This window comes from Rattus rattus, chromosome 4 (genome assembly GCF_011064425.1).
Source record: "Rattus rattus isolate New Zealand chromosome 4, Rrattus_CSIRO_v1, whole genome shotgun sequence".
Classification (NCBI taxonomy): Eukaryota; Metazoa; Chordata; class Mammalia; order Rodentia; family Muridae; genus Rattus; species Rattus rattus.
The window spans coordinates 5,171,028-5,187,799 of record NC_046157.1 but is presented as its reverse complement, the minus strand read 5'-3'; the positions used below and the strand labels follow the sequence as shown (position 1 = coordinate 5,187,799).

At 47.2% G+C, this 16,772-nt stretch overlaps 1 protein-coding gene across 1 annotated transcript in view; it reads left to right on the top strand.

Moving 5' to 3' along the window:
• Positions 1-11,517, top strand: part of Abcc5 (ATP binding cassette subfamily C member 5) — a 92,114-nt gene extending 80,597 nt beyond the window's left edge. The window contains exons 26-30 of the mRNA XM_032899948.1: positions 2,684-2,843; positions 6,821-6,899; positions 7,536-7,649; positions 8,465-8,629; positions 11,023-11,517. Coding sequence (XP_032755839.1) covers positions 2,684-2,843; positions 6,821-6,899; positions 7,536-7,649; positions 8,465-8,629; positions 11,023-11,124 — 620 coding nt within the window. The 3' untranslated portion in view covers positions 11,125-11,517. The remainder of the gene's footprint in view (positions 1-2,683; positions 2,844-6,820; positions 6,900-7,535; positions 7,650-8,464; positions 8,630-11,022) is intronic.
• The last annotated feature ends 5,255 nt before the right edge of the window (positions 11,518-16,772 follow it).

Here is a 16,772-nt window from a genome sequence, read left to right as displayed (position 1 = left end):
TGAGGCTGGATGTCTCAGCTGGTCGTCAGCGTATGCTGGGATCCTGGAAAAGTAGGCTCTAATGCCAGTGAAGAGTCGGCTTGCTAACAGGGCAGGGGCAGGCAGGCACACAGAGCGGGGGCTGGGGGTGGGGGAGAGCACTTCCTTCTCCCATGTCCTTACATACTGTGTAATATATAAGCTTGCAGCACAAGGAATGGCCTAGATTAGATCTGTTTTCCCACCTCAAGATCTAGGTTCAAGATCTTGTGGTTCCTACCTCAAAGATTTGGAATCAGAAGTGGATCTTCTTACTGTAAATTAAGCAAAAATCCCTTACAGTCGAGCCCTCCATTTTGTGGTTTTAACTCCCAGTTGTAATTAAGTTGTCAACCAAGATTAGCCATCACAGCCCCAGAGAAATGTCCGGAGTAACAAGAGGACGGATGAGTTGCATGGCCCACCATCCCCGTTTCAGAAGTCACCCAGACTGCTGCGAAGGGTGTGGAGGCTGAGGCAATTCTTAACTGTTATGTGGTTGGCAGAAGGGTCAGTGTAGAAGGGACAACAGTGAGTGTGCCTCAGGAAGGTTGATCCAGGGAGCCATGATGAATCTTAATGGATGGCAAAGATCTAGAACATAAGAGGCAAGAGATGGCAGCATTCATCCTTGAAGTGCGCTGTACAGTGAGGTAGCTATTTTGGGTTTGTTCTTGCTTTTCTAACTTTTTATGTTGCATCACTGAACATTTGTGTACCTTCTAATTTTTTAAATGTAGGCAGTTTGAAGTAAAAATCTCTCTTGTAGGACTATTCAGTGCGTTTTTCAGAGGTTTTCAGAGGTTTTGCTGTGTTGTATTTTAATTTTCACTTAATTTCAGGAAATCTGTTTCTTCCATAACTTAATACTGAAATCACCTACTACTAATGGATTGATGTTTATCTTGTCTTTAGCTCCAGTAGTGGACATTTTTTTAAAATGAAATCAGGTGTCCTGGTGTTTGGTGTGCATGTTTAGGATAGCGATGTCATATCGGTTAACTGTTCCCTTGATTGGGATGAAGCGGCCTTTCCCCCTCTTCTGATTAGTTTTAGTTTGAAGTCTGTCTTGTCAGGTGTAGGACTGTAACGCCTTGCTGCTCCTGGTCCTGTTTGCTTGGTTCCTCAGTCCTCTGTTTACTCTGAGGCAGTGATGGTTAAAGCTGAGCTGTGTTTCTTGTAGGCTGCAGACAGATGGACTTTGTTTCTACAGACCCATTTGATCTAGATTCTGTTTTATCTCCAAGAACTGATCGTCTGTCTTCTGCCTGACTTGTTCTATTTGCATTTCCTACTTGGGCATTGGGGTTTGTCGGTTCCACCTTCACTCCAGCCTGAGTTCTCTTCAGCATTTCTGTCTCCAGACTGAATTCTGTCCTCAGGTTCTGGATCACCTCCACCAGCCTTCCGTCTGTCTTTTCTGAGTTCACGTGGGCGTTTTTTTTCTCCTTGATTTCATTTGTTGACGAGGTTTCTGATTACTCTTTTAAGTTCTGTGTCCTGTAGTTCATCTGGGTAATTTTCATGGGCAAGCATTGCTACAGGGCTGGTGGGTTTTGTGGAGAAGATACTGACTTGACTGTTCCTATTGTTGGTGTTCATGTTGTGATGAGATCTGGCCATGTAGACTTTCTTGGTTATTTTGTTCTGAGTTTGTTACAGATAGACAGGATCAGGGAGAAGAGAAGATGCTGGGGTAGGTTCAGTCTAGAGGTTGGGAATTGCTTGGATGGAGTGAAATCGGGTGGGCAGAGTAGACTGGTACAAAGGGAGTGTGAGGGTGGCTAAATCTATGCAGAAAGATTGAATATGATATGGGAGAGTCCTGTGGTTTGGGAGACAGGTAAGGAGGATCCTAACCTCAGTCTAGGCCACTGCCCTGGTTGTAGGTCCCAGGCTAGATCTGCTGGGTTACAGAAAAGACAATGCCTGAGGTAGTCAGGGGTCTCACCCAGTGAGACCCTGGGAGAGGCTATAGGACGTTTGGATATAGAGTGGGGAGGTGGAGGTGGCACAAACTCAATAGGTTATTTAAATAGTTCACGACATGAATTTCTAGCATGCTTTATGCCTCTAGGAGAGCCTTCAGTAACTCGAATATTGGCAGGTGGTAAAGCCTATTCCAGCAGATACATTAAAATTTTTAGCCTTATAATTCTATTCTCTCGAACCATTCCTGGTACCAAAATTGTACTAGTCATCTCTAATGGAACAGAGATGACAGAATGGATATCTATGTGTACAGAATTTATTAAGAGTGGCATAAGCTGTGGTCTAGCTAATCTATCAATGGCTGAAATGACAGAAAGGCCAAGAATCTGGTAGTTGCTCAGTCCACAAGGCCGTATGTCTCAATTGGCCATCAGTCTACATGGAATTCTAACACAAGCAAAGGAGTATCTCAATAGCAGGACAGACGAGCTTGCCATGGAGAGAGGGAAGCAGGCAGAGAGCACAAGCTTCCTCCTCTCGCGTGAGCTGTCACCGAAAGGTGTGGCCCAGATTTAGGAGGCTCTTTGCACCTCAGAGGATCCAATCAAGAGAGCCCCTCACCTAGGTGCTTAACTGCCTAGTTGATTCACATGTCGTCATGTTGATGTTAGCCAGTTTTATCTCTCCAGAAGTTACTCACAGCGCTGCTCTTCTGCCTCTTCTTACTCCCCAGGGAAGTCCTCTCTAGGGATGGCCCTCTTCCGCCTGGTGGAGTTATCTGGAGGCTGCATCAAGATCGATGGAGTAAGAATCAGTGACATTGGCCTGGCCGACCTCCGAAGCAAACTGACCATCATCCCTCAGGAGCCAGTGCTGTTCAGCGGCACAGTCAGGTGAGAGCCTGCGAGGACCGGATGCTGGCAGAGCCACCACAGTTAGCAGAAATCGAATGGCCTTGGGTCCTGCGTTTCCCGTGAGTCTGTGACTTCTGTTGCAGTGATGAGGCAGCTCCTGCGATGTATGTTGCTTAATTAACCAAGGACCTCAGCCAGGCTTTGCCACAGGCATCCAGAGATCAGAGATTTGACTCAGATTTCTGTCCCGCGAACTCTTAACAGGATACTACTCTTGAGCCCAAAGTGGAGATACATTTAAGTTGTGATGTAGATTGAATCGATTCATACTGTAAATTCCAAGCCTGGCCAACGATAGGGGCACAAATGGTGGCCACTACCACTGCTCGTGTGCACCCCTTCCTTCCGTCTCTACTGTGCGGCTGGGAGTTAACGTTCTAGCGGTAGTACCTTCCCTAGTGGTAGCTTCCGCCATCACCCAGTTGTCCGTCCTCACGTCCTACTTGCTCTGATGCCCCTCCCCTTTTATCTGGTGCTGGGGACTGAAGATGTTTGGGAATCTCTAGACTAAGCCCTCAGACACCATTGAGAGTGGGAGAGAGGAGACTGGTAGACCAAAGGCAGGGCAGTCCTGAAAGGCTTTGGTCCTGAGTCCAGTTCCCACTCTCACTGTATCCTCTGCAACCTCAAGACGGGGCAGCAGCCTCGCAAACAGCAGCATGAGGCCGCGAGCCTGGGCCTTTGGGTTTCCAAAGGTGTACAGGTAGGTGACAGATAAAAGGGCAGGGGACAGGGGCCTTCCCCAACCTTTGGCCCACAAAGGAGATAAGGATTTGGTGAGGGGAGGGAGGAGTGAGTCAGGCAAGGTGGTCAGGGGAATCTTGCAGCTTTGACTGACCAGCAATAAGATTGCTTCTTTATACAGATTTTACAGAACAAAGACAGACTAATGATTATCTAAGAGGTACAGATTATGTGTTTAATTTCTTTTATTACATGCCTAGGGTTACAAGGTGAGTCACAGAAAGTACAAATTGGGCAGATTTTATTATTATCAGCTCTATAACTCCAATTCAAAGACTCTAAAGAAAGTCTCCTCCAAAGCAAACACATTTATTATATATGAGTATCTATTTATTTATTATATGCAGCTTAAAAATTTTTTTTATTAGATATATTTCTTTACTTACATTTCAAATATCATTCCCTTTCCCGGTTTCCTGTCCACAAGCCTGCATCCCCACCCCCTCCCCCATACGGGTATTCTCCCCATCCACCTCCCTTACTGCACCGCCCCCCACATTCCCCTGCACTGGGGGTCCATAGTCTTTCAGTAGTGGTTTAGTCCCTGGAAGCTCTGGTTGGTTGGCGTTATTGTTCTTATGGGGTTGCAAGCCCTTTTAGCTCTTTCAGTCCTTCCTATAATTCCCCTAAATGGGGTCCTATTCTCAGTTCAGTGGTTTGCTGCTAGCATTGACCTCTGTATTGGACATGTTCTGGATGTGTCTCTCAGGAGAGATCTATTTCCAGTCCCTTTCAGTGTGCACTTTTTTTTTTAAAAAAGATTTATTTATTTATTATATATAAGTGCACTGTAGCTGTCTTCAGATACACCAGAAGAGGGCATCAGATCTCATTACAGATGGCTGTGAGCCACCATGTGGTTGCTGGGATTTGAACTCAGGACCTCTGGAAGAGTAGTCAGTGCTCTTAACCACTAAGCCATCTCTCCAGCCCAGCATGCACTTTTTAGCTTCATCAATCTTATCTAGTTTTGGTGGCTGTATATGTATATGGGCCACATGTGGGGCAGGCTCTGAATGGCCGTTCCTTCAGTCTCTGCTCTAAACTTTGCCTCCATATCCCCTCCTATGGATATTTTTTCCCCCTTTTAAGAAGGAGTGGGAGCATCCTCAAACTCCAGGGGGTTTAACATCCTCGTCTGGCCTTCATGGGCACCACCATGTACGCAGTGTACAAACATGCAACAAAATACCCATCCATTACAATATCTTTTTTTGGTTCTTTTTTTTTTTTCGGAGCTGGGGACCGAACCCAGGGCCTTGCGCTTCCTAGGTAAGCGCTCTACCACTGAGCTAAATCCCCAGCCCCTACAATATCTTTTAAACTTTTTCCATGAAATTTTATAGGTAAATGAGTAGAGCTGAAATTAGTCATTCTGGGTGAGGTACCCTGGACTTAGGAAGGCAAATGTCAGACATTTTTCTCATTTAAGTCCCCAGATATGTGTGTTCCATTAGAAATAGCCACGGAGATCAGGAACTCGTGCGCACATTTTGAGGGAGAGGAGATGGAGAGCAGCAGTATGGCGAGTTCAAGGGGAGCAGTGAAACAGGGAAGGGGAACTGAGGAGGGAGATGACCACCGGTTCAAATAAATGCGAAGCCACCTGAAGAAACGTCCTAAAATAAGTACATACACATGGCCAAAGTGTCTCAGTGGAGTCACCTGTAACAGGGCACTGTGCCCTTCCTGGACGCCAGAGGCTGACAATCAGAAGCCAACGCCGGAATGGAGTCTTTGGAGACGTTGGCAGGCGAGGCCCTTACCCCACTCCCCCAGAAAGCATTGCAGACGGTCGCCATGCTCTTGGCCACCCTTCAGAGCTTGTCTGTAGGACACTGGTGTTGAGGACGCCACAGCCTTGAGTCACGGAACATGCACCGGAGGTGCAAAGGAATCACCAGTCTTACCATGCGTGACCCTGTGACCTCCAACAAAGACGGCTGGTGACACACGCCAGGGTGCAGTAGTGACCCTAAGTACCATGCGTGACCCTGTGACCTCCAACAAAGACGGCCTGGTGACACACGCCAGGGTGCAGTAGTGACCCTAAGAGCATGGAGTGACCAGCCAGTTTGATTGCATAAGGGCTGCTCCACAAGTTGAAACCTACACACGGCATCTTTATTGGTTCCAAGAACCCGTGACTAGACATGTCCTAGGTCCTAGAGGTGCATCCTACTACTGTTACTGTCCTAAATGGACACGATATTAAACCGACTTCTAATGAGTCATCATTAGACCTGGAGATCAATCCATCCCCTATCAGAGGAGATGGTGACTAATGCAGAGAATAAAAGACTAGAGAGTGCTCAGCCCGAAATGAGAGACATCTCTCTCACAGCCCCTCTTTCCAAGGTCAGGGATCACTGCAGACTCAGAAGGGGAAGAGAGATTGTAAGAGCCACAGGATGACTACAGGAAACAATGTTTTTTTGGCATAGCAGGGTAATTGCACATAGGAATTCACAGCGATTGAAACAGCATACACAAGACCTGGGCAAGCTCAAGCCAGTGTGGAGAGGGGAGATGGGCACTGCCGGGAGACCATTCCCCAATGGAAGCTGTATGTCGAAGAGTATATGGGCAGTACAGATGGTGCTTGATGGGTTTTTAATTATGTACATAGTTGGCTGGGTAGTGAAGGGGCTCGGATCTGGGAGGAGTCAGAGTACACACCATGAATATGATCGAAATACTGACATGAAATTCTCAGATAACCATCGAGGAAAAAAGGCATTTTCTACATTTGTACATAGAGGGATATATCTGAAGGAAATCGTATTTCCAGGCGTCAGAGGCGTTTCCTTTGTGTTTTTATATCTGTATTTGTAAAAATTTTTACAGCTAACATGATGGGTAATTAAAATAATAAACTTTATGTTTTATAAAACAGGGAGCCCCAATCTCAGGTGATGTCCTGTGACTCCATGGGGGCCTGTGACCTTCAGAGTTGGTACCCAGTTTTCTATGTGCGCTGTTTAACCACAGGCAGCCATTGAAATGTGGTTTGTTGCCAGGGGGTGGTGGTGCACCTTTTAATCCCAGCACTTGGAGAGGCAGAGGCCGGTGGATCTCTGAGTTTGGGACCAGCCTGGTCTACAGAGTGAGTTCCAGGACATCAGGACTATATAGAGAAATCCTGCTTCAGAAAAAAAATGTTGTTTGTTAAGCATTGGCCTCTGAGAAGTTTCTGTTATACTTTTCCCTAGATCAAACCTGGACCCTTTCAATCAGTACACGGAAGAGCAGATCTGGGATGCCCTAGAGAGAACGCACATGAAGGAATGTGTAAGTGGAACCGAGGTCCTTATACATGTGTGACCACGTGGGTCTTTCACATAAGTCAGAGCAATTCTTTTATAATTTTATTTTTCTGGATATTTTATGTATTTACATTTCAAATGTTATCTCCTTTCCCCCTCTCCCATAGCCCTCCCCTCCCCCTTCTATGAGCTTCTATGAGGATTTTCCCATCCCCACCCATCCCTCCCACCCACTCCATCCTCAAAGCCCTGGCATCCCCCTACATTAGGGAGACGAGCCTTCACAGGACCCAGGGCTTTTCCTCCTATTGATGCCGGACAATGCCATCCCCTGCTACATATGTAGCTGGGGTCATGGATCCTTCTATGTGTACTCATTGGTTGGAGGCCAGAGTAATTCTTTTTCATCTGTTTCAGAATAATTTCTTTCTTTTCATGCATGGGTCAGAGGTGGAAGTGTGTGTGCGTGCACGTGTGTGTGTTAAGATAATATCTCACTGTACAGCCCATGCTGACCTGAACTTCCAGTATTCCTGCCTTAGCCTCCTAAATATTAGGTTATTGTGTGAGCCTCTACACCGGGCTAGAATGATTTCTTTTCCTGTGGATTCTGAAAGGTCTGGCTTGAGTCTTCACACTTTGCCCTCTGCTCTCTTTCTAGATTGCCCAGCTACCTCTGAAACTGGAATCTGAAGTAATGGAGAACGGGGACAACTTCTCTGTTGGGGAACGGCAGTTGTTGTGCATAGCAAGGGCCCTGCTACGTCACTGTAAGGTGAGCTGCGTTGTGAGGGACACGAGTGAGTGGGCAGTGGTGAGGAGCTGGGGTCCTGGGGTGCAGCTCTGTCTACAGGCACCAGAGTCTGAGGTTCATTGCCTCTGAGCCCAGTGACACCTTCTAACCAGCAGGTTCCCAGTCAGTCGTAACACCACCTGCCATACTGCTTCGAGGGAGTCTTCGCTCCAGCCTTTTTCTCCTCAGGCTTTCTCATGTGTATGAATTATATTTTGAACACATTCCCCATCATGCCCCCTTTTTTTGTTTTTTTTTATTTTTGTTTGTTTGGGGTTTTTAGAAACAGAGTTTCTCTGTGTAGCCCTGGCTTTCCTGGAACTCACTCTAGATCAGGCTGGCCTGGAACTGACAGAAATCTGCCTGCCTCTGGGTCCCGAGTGCTGAGGTTAAAGGTTTGGGCCACCATAGCTGGGCTTTGGTTTTTTTTTTTTTTTTTTTTTTTCTTAACTTCCCACAAGCCTTTGGAATTCAAGTACAACTTTGTTTCTGGCTAAGGATAGAACTGCAGATTCAGCAGATTAAAGACTGCAGGAGCCGTCATCGGATGGAACTCGCCGTCCAGAAAAGCTAATGTATTCACAAAGGTCATGGGGAGAGCGGGCATGTTTGAGTAGATCACTGCCACACTTATATGAATTCTAAGCCAAGGGCATTTTCACATCCACGTGTGACCCTACTAAGAAGAAATAGTGCAGAGTATAGGATTTAAATGCTGCAATGCTTCTTAGTAAACTGAGGTGGACAAGAATGCTTGGGGAAGTAATTGGGTCCGTCTGTCCTCTGCTCCCTGGCAGATTCTGATTTTAGATGAAGCTACAGCCGCTATGGACACAGAGACAGACTTACTGATCCAAGAGACCATCCGGGAAGCATTTGCCGACTGCACCATGCTGACCATTGCCCATCGCCTGCACACAGTTCTGGGCTCTGATAGGATCATGGTGCTGGCCCAGGGACAGGTATTAAGTTCCTCAGGAGCGCTTGCTTGGCATGGGGCTTTGCGTGGGAAGAAAAGAGGCTGGGGAGGGGCTGCCTGCCTTCTTCATGTTCCTGGACATTCACCAAACGGCCATGGCAACTTGGTTCTGGTTTGTGTCGACCAGACAGGTCCCTGTGGCCCGAGATGCTCCTACTCTTCTGTGGCCCATAAGCTGTGATACAGGCCAGAGAGAGCGCATGCACTTCAGTGACTTCCTCACACACAAGAGCTTCCCAAAGCCAAAGCAGTGACCACCCGGGTTTCTTTCTGCCACCATGGAGTGGTGCCAGACTTCTCATCCTGTTTCTCCACACTTTGGCATGGTCTGGTCTTAACTCACCTCTACGCATCACTCTCAGCTGCCATTGCCCATGGACAGCCTCTGTGCTTTACACAGACCGTCCCACTGGCCAGCTTAAAACCGCTAGTCCCTAAAGAGCATGACTTAAATGCCAAAGCTTCCACACAACTCCCCAGAGCCTTATCCATCCATCCGTTGTAGACCTTTTACCTCAGCTGAATGGTCCTCTGCCTCCCTGGAGACCCTCTGTCCCTCTTAGTCTTAAGGATTGAACTCTAGCTGAGTGGTGCACTGTGGATCACTAAACAGAGTGCCCAGCACAGACAAAAGCAAACACAGTCACCCAGCCGCACCCCGACAGGAGGCCAGCCTGTAACAGTCACTCACCCAGCCGCACCCTGACAGGAGGCCAACCTGTAATAGTCACCCAGCAGCACCCTGCAGGAGGCCAGCCTGTACCAGTCACCCAGCAGCACCCTGCAGGAGGCCAACCTGTAACAGTCACCCAACGGCACCCTGCAGGAGGCCAGCCTGTAACAGTCACTCACCCAGCCGCACCCTGACAGGAGGCCAGCCTGTAACAGTCACCCAGCAGCACCCTGACAGGAGGCCAGCCTGTAACAGTCACCCAGCAGCACCCTGACAGGAGGCCAGCCTGTAACAGTCACCCAGCAGCACCCTGACAGGAGGCCAGCCTGTACCAGTCACCCAGCAGCACCCTGACAGGAGGCCAGCCTGTAACAGTCACCCAGCAGCACCCTGCAGGAGGCCAGCCTGTACCAGTCACCCAGCAGCACCCTGACAGGAAGCCAGCCTGTACCAGTCACCCAGCAGCACGCTGACAGGAGGCCAGCCTGTAACAGTCACCCAGCCGCACCCTGACAGGAGGCCAGCCTGTACCAGTCACCCAGCAGCACCCTGACAGGAGGCCAGCCTGTACCAGTCACCCAGCAGCACCCTGACAGGAGGCCAGCCTGTAACAGTCACTCACCCAGCAGCACCCTGCAGGAGGCCAGCCTGTACCAGTCACTCACCCAGCAGCACCCTGCAGGAGGCCAGCCTGTAACGGTCACCCTGCAGTTCTCTCACCACATGCATGCACTCCCACAGATGAGAAACTGTTGCCCTAGACATAGACAAACTCAGGAAAGGAGGTCTGAACCCTCGAGGGCAGTGAGCGCGTGGTCAGCCTGCAGCTCAGCCAGCCCAGGCTCTGCGTCACTAGCAATCAGTGCTCGCCCTTACCCGCCAGATACGGGATCCCATCTCACCCACCATCACACCTCAGCACCATGTCTAAAGGACAGACTGTTTCTCCGTGTGCTCCTCTCCATTAGCTCTGCTAGGAGCACTGAGAGAGATCCCCTGACACCTCTCTAGCACCCTGCCTTTGTTCAAGCCAGCAATTCTCTCACCTGTGTGCTATGACCCCTTTGAGGGTCACATATCAGATGTCCTGCATATCACATATCTACATTTCAGTTCATAACAGCAGCAAAATTACAGTTATGAAGTAGCAGTGAAATAATGTTATGGTCAGGGTCACTACAACATGAGGAACTATATTAAAGGGCCGCGGCATTAGGAGGATTGAGAACCTCTGATCTAGGCAAAGGATATAGGAACAGACACAAGCTTGCCGCTGCCATGAGGAACCAGCCCTGCCAGCGACTCATTCCTTCGCCTGCAGAATTCTGCTGCATGAAGTCCAGCATAGCAGTGGACGCTTGTTGTGCTTGTGTTGATCCCTGGCTTCCTTGTTCTCTCTGCCAGTTACGCATCCTGATTTCTTCCTCTTCTGACCAAAGTCAGATAACTCGCCCTCACCTTGAGCTGTAGTTTTCCGCTGTAGTTTCTATTATAGAGCCGTACTGATGTTGCTTTATTCCAAAGATGAGAGAACTAGGATGTTCGTGGAGGAAGCTCACATCCTTTCTCGCCATCTTTCCCTGGCTCCCTGGGTTCTGTGGGTCAGTTCAGTCCTCCGTTCTGTCCCCAGGCACGGGTGCTCAGCAGTGGACCCCGAGTCCACGAGACCCCCGCAGTCACAGCCTCACGTGCCTCCTTTGCAGGTGGTGGAGTTTGATACCCCGTCGGTCCTTCTGTCCAACGACAGCTCAAGATTCTACGCCATGTGTGCTGCTGCAGAGAACAAGGTGGCTGTCAAGGGCTGACTCCTCCCACGCTGGAAGCCTCTGCCTTGGAGCGTTGCCATTCTCTTCCTGGTTGGGCCCTCATCCTGTCCTGCTGAAACCTCGCCTTTCCTGGTTTTCTCTGTCACGACAGTTCAGGGTTAGCTGTGTGTCTCACTTTTAAGGAAAGTCATATTTTGATTATTGTATTTATTCCCTATTCACTTAAATGAAATTTAGTTTTTGTTCTTAATTGCACTCTTAAGAGGTTCAGGGAACCATTACTATAACGTATCAGTGGCCTATAACGAAGCTTTATACGTGTAGCTATGTCTATATATAATTCTGTACATAGCCTATATTTACAGTAAATGTAAGTGGTTTATTTTCTATTAAAGCGAGCACTGTGCTAACAGCAGTGCGCTTTCATTTCTATCGTTTTGTACAGCTGACTGCACTACAGATCTCATTTGCTCTTAGCTGTAGGAAAGGCAGGGTTTCCTTCTCCAGCTGGTCGTTTCACGGTGCTGGGCTCCCTAGGTGTCCAGGGGGAGACACTTGGCAGCAGCGGGCCCTCCATGGCCTGCTCCGTGGCTCCCCAGTGGAAACCCAGTACAGTGGGCTGCAGGAGGCCTTGCAGAGCACCGTGAATTCTCAGGGCTCCTGCTTTCCTGTCTCCATGTCAGTTGCCGTTTATGTTAGAGCAGCGGGCAAAGCCCCACCCGCTTCCCCTCTCAGGAATGAGAACTCCAGCATTCCTCAGAGGGGAGAGCTGCTTTCTGCCTCCCTTCTTCTGCTGTCATTTCTTTTTTTTTTTTTTTTTTTTTCTTTTTCGGAGCTGGGGACCGAACCCAGGGCCTTGCGCTCGCTAGGCAAGCGCTCTACCGCTGAGCTAAATCCCCAACCCCTCTGCTGTCATTTCTAAGCAAGGTCCAGTCTGCTGCCAGTGTTCTGTGCTTCAGGTTCCTGAGGCTGGTCCCCACAGAGCTCCCAAGCTCCCCGGCCAGTTGGTTCCCAGCCCCCGCCCGGGCTCCACTGCTGCTGCTGTTGTAGGTGGCGTTTTCATTTGCCTGACCCCACAGCTCTAGAGCTCAGCAACAGGGCTCAGGAGTGTGGGGTCCGTTTTTCCTCACTTCAGTCTCCTCTGCAAAGTCTGCACCCCTCAGCAGCTCTTGCTAATCAGTGTCTCACACTGGTGTAGAAGTTTTTGTACTGTAAAGAGACCTACCTCAGGTTGCTGATTGCTGTGTGGTTTGGTGCGCTCCTGCAGACCCCCTGTGTTGTGGGGCTCTTAGCTTGGGTGGGTGTGGTTGCCACTGTCACCAGTTGAGTGGTCAGCGTTGCATGTCGTGACCAATTAGACATTCTGTCGCCTTAGCATGTTTGCTAAACACTTATGAAAGCAAAAATCTGAAAAAGTGAATAAAATTATTTTGGATTTGTAAAACTCTTGTTGTATAAAATAGTTGTCTGGGGAGGGCGTGAGGTCCTTTTGAATGGCTTTGTAGCACTGGAGCCCTGGATCCTAATATCTGATGATGAGATCTCATCTGCAGAAGGGTTGCTTGCAAGGGCCAAGGGGCCCCAGATATTCCAATCCTGTGTGATGGGCGTTGGTCTCTGCAGCCCGTACTCCTCTGCATAGTCACCAAACAAAGCACCTACACTTCTGTCAGAGGTCAGAGAGTATGAAGAGTGGGACAGCCAGGGTGGCTGTTGTGTGTATGTTTGAAATCAAGTTACACTGAGGGCTTGTGACAACCGGGAGGCTGTAACTGTCCTTTCATCTGCTTCATTCAGGTTCACCCAGTGAGTGAGAAGGCCTTTCCAGAAGGGTGCACGCTCAGCCTAAAGCTTTTGTGTTGGGTTGAATTCATTCAAAAATGTGTTTAAACCATTAGTTTAATATTGATTCTGCCACCAACTAATAGAAATTATCTTTTAGACCTAGCCTTATTACTTTTTAAAATCAATTACCATTGGCAGGGGGTGGTGGCACATCTTCAATCCCAGCACTTGGGAGGCAGAGGCAGGTAGAGGTCTGCGAGTTTGAGGCCATCCTCATCGACAAAGTGGATTCCATGCTAGCCACGGCTCATGTGTAAAGACAGAGACTCCATCTTTAAAGCATGAAAAGACTCCACGGGAACTCTGCTGCACCTCCCCCCCCAGCCAGCTCTGCCTCTTGCTGTGGGCCTTTCATCCCCCGCCTCACAGCACACATCCATTCCCCTGTGCAAGTGCCACTACCTGGAGGTGCAGTCTACCTGGGAACCCACTGGCCTTCCCAGCCTGCGAATCAAGTAGACCTTTCTGTCCTCCACTGCAAATTCCCATCTCATCCAGGCCTGTAGCAGACCACTTGCTGGGACTCATCCCCCCTCTCTGTCTTCACTCCCTGGGAGTTCTACCACATCTCACAGTGGACCTAGCTTTCCTTCTTCCTGTGGACCCTATCACCACCCACTTCTCGCCCAGTCTGGCTCCCTTGAGTCAACTGTCAAAGCTAGAACCACCAGGGAAGCCAGTGGCCACATCAGGCTAGACACTGGGCAGGTGATCTTCACTTTCCTGTCCTCCATTGCAGATTCCCATCTCATCCCCAGTCTATAGCAGACTGCTCACAGGGTCCTGTCCTCCATCTCTGGCTTCACTCCCTGAGGACTCCACCAAACGTTGTAATGGACCCAGCTCTCCTCCTTCCTGAGGATCCTCTCAACCCCCATGTGTAGTCCATCCCCATTCTTTTGTGTCAGTCCCCAATACCTAGAAACATACTCTACCCTGGACCCCAGGTGGCCAGAACTGGCAGGGACTGCCACCCACAGCCACCATACTTTCCTAAGATCCAGAGAGGGCAACAAAAACCAGGGAACGGAACACCCACACAGCAAAGACCAGATATCACTGCTTAGAATCACAGTCATCTGAAACCCAGATGCCTAGACACCAGCAGAAAAGCACGATCATTAACCCCCAAGACAATGTGTCTCCACTGAGACCTAGCAGCCCTACTACAGAAGCATGGGAAAGACAACCAGCTGAAGCACAAGACAAAGACTTCGAAGAGCTGTTAGGACTGTGTTTAAGGATGCTAAGGAGGACATGAATGGATGTGAGGTTTGTGAAAACACAAACGGTGCAACGATGGTGAGAGGAGCTCAAGAATCTGAGACGATCACAAACTGAGAGGAAACCACTAACGCAAACTTTGGGGTGTCGGACAGAAACCTCAGCAGGATGCCCGAGTACCATCGCAGGTGTGAGGGATAAGTTAGAAGAAATGAATTCAGCAGTCAAAGAAAACATTGAACCTAAAAAGATCCAGGATATCAGGGACACTGAATCGCCAAATTTAGGAATAATAGTAGTACAGGAAAAGTCAAAGGCACAGAAAATATTTCCAACAAAACACAGAAGAAAATTTCCCTAACCTAAAGAAGGAGGTAGCAATCAAAGTACAAGAAGCTTACAGGACAAACAGACAGAGCCAGACAAGAAATTTCCCACAACACATGATAGTCAAACGCTAAAAGCATACGGAACAAAGAATGACTGGATGGCAAATAACATACAAAACCCAGAGCCTTTAGAGTAACAGTGACCAAAGGCCAGAAGGACATGGACAGATAGATGTTCTACAAACTCTAAGGACTGCAGTTGCCAGCCCAGACTACTGTACCCAGCAAAGCTTTCAATCTTAATAGATGGATAAAAAATATATGATAGTACCAAATTTAAGCAGTATCTGTCTGTCTGTCTGTCTGTCTGTCTGTCTACTGATCCAGCTCTACATAACGTGGCAGAAGGAAAAATTTAACCTGAAGAGGTTAACTACATCCAAGAAAACATAATAATAATTCCAAACCAGCAAACAAGGGGGTTGGGGAGGGACACACACCACCACCACCACGGAACAGCAAGAATCAAACTGCTCAGTGACCATTTCCCACCCTAATGGTATCCGTTCCCCAATCAAAAGACACAGACTAACAGTTTGTATTAGAAAACAGGATCCATTCTTCTACTGCATCCAAGAAACATTTCTTCCCGCTAAGGATAGACATGACCTCAGGGAAAAACAATGGGAAAAGATATTCCAAGTAAATGGAACCAAGAAGCAAGCAGATATGGCTACCTTAATATCTGACCAAATAGGGCTTCAAGCCAGAAATAAGAGCTAGGGAAGGACACTACTTAGCTCATCAAAGGAAAAAACGACTACTAGGACATTGCAATTTTTAACATCTGCAAAAGAAACACAAGAGCACTCGAGTTAATAAAAGAAACACTACTACCACAGCTAAAATTAGATATTGACCATCACATGGTGATAGTGGGCAGTTTCAAAACCCTGCTCTCTAATAGGCAGGTTATCCAAAGAAAACTAAACAAAAATGCTGTAATTAAATGATGACATAATCAAATGGACCTAGCAGATATTTACAGAACATTTTGCCCAAACAAAAGTATATCTTCTCAGCAGTTTATGGAACTTTCTCCAAAATTGACCACATATTCAGACACAGAGCAAGTCTCAGTGGATACAAGAAAATTCAAACAACATCATGCATTTTATCTGACCTCCACAGTTAAAGCTGAATATCAACAACAGGAAGCACACATTCCTGGAAACTGAACAGTGCTCCGCTGAGGGAAAAATCGGTCAAGGCAAATTAAGAAATTAAAAAGTTTCAGAATCAATTCTAAAAGGCAATTCTAAAAGGATATATATATATATACATACACATATATGTATATATATCATAGGCACTTAGTGCTATACAAACTTGCCATATATATATATATATAACATACACACACACACACACACACACACACACACACACATATATATATATATATATATATATAGAGAGAGAGAGAGAGAGAGAGAGCTTATATCAACAATATATTTAAAAGCTGAAGGCTTTAGAACAAAATCACACCTCAAAGGAGTAGATGGCAAGAAATAATTGGGCTTGGCTGAAATCTATAAAGTAGAAACAAAAATAATACAAAAAAATCAATGAAAGGAATAATTTCTCCCTTGAGAAAATAAGGTTGATAAACTTTTACCCAAATTAACTAAAAGGTGGAGAGAGAAGATCTAAATGTATAAAATTAGAGATGAAAACGGGGACATAACCATAAAGATGTACTTTTAAAAAAGTGTATTCTATCAAATTGGAAAACCTGAAAGAAATGGATAAATTTTTTGATGCATATCACCTACTATTGTTAAATCAACATCATGTAAGCAATTTGAATAGACAGCAACTCCTAGTGAAATAGAAGCAGTAATTAAAAGTCTCCCAACCAAAAACTGCCCAGGTGCAGGTAGACTCGGCACAGAATTCTACCAGACATTCAAAGAGTGGTCAACACCAACATTCTTCAAAATAGTCTACAAAATAGAAGCAGAAGGAACATTAGCCAAATCATTCTATGAGGCTGCAGTTATCCTGACCCAGCCAAGGAAAAATATACAGACCAAATTTCTTTGTGAACATAGATGTACGTTTTCTCAATAAAATACTTGCCAACTGGATACATGAACACATGCATGGATACAACATGGATACATGATCCACCATGATCAAATAGGTTTCATTCTAGAGATGCAAGGATGGTTCAACATACATAAATTGGAAGATGTAATCCACCACGTAAATAGACTGAAAGGAAAA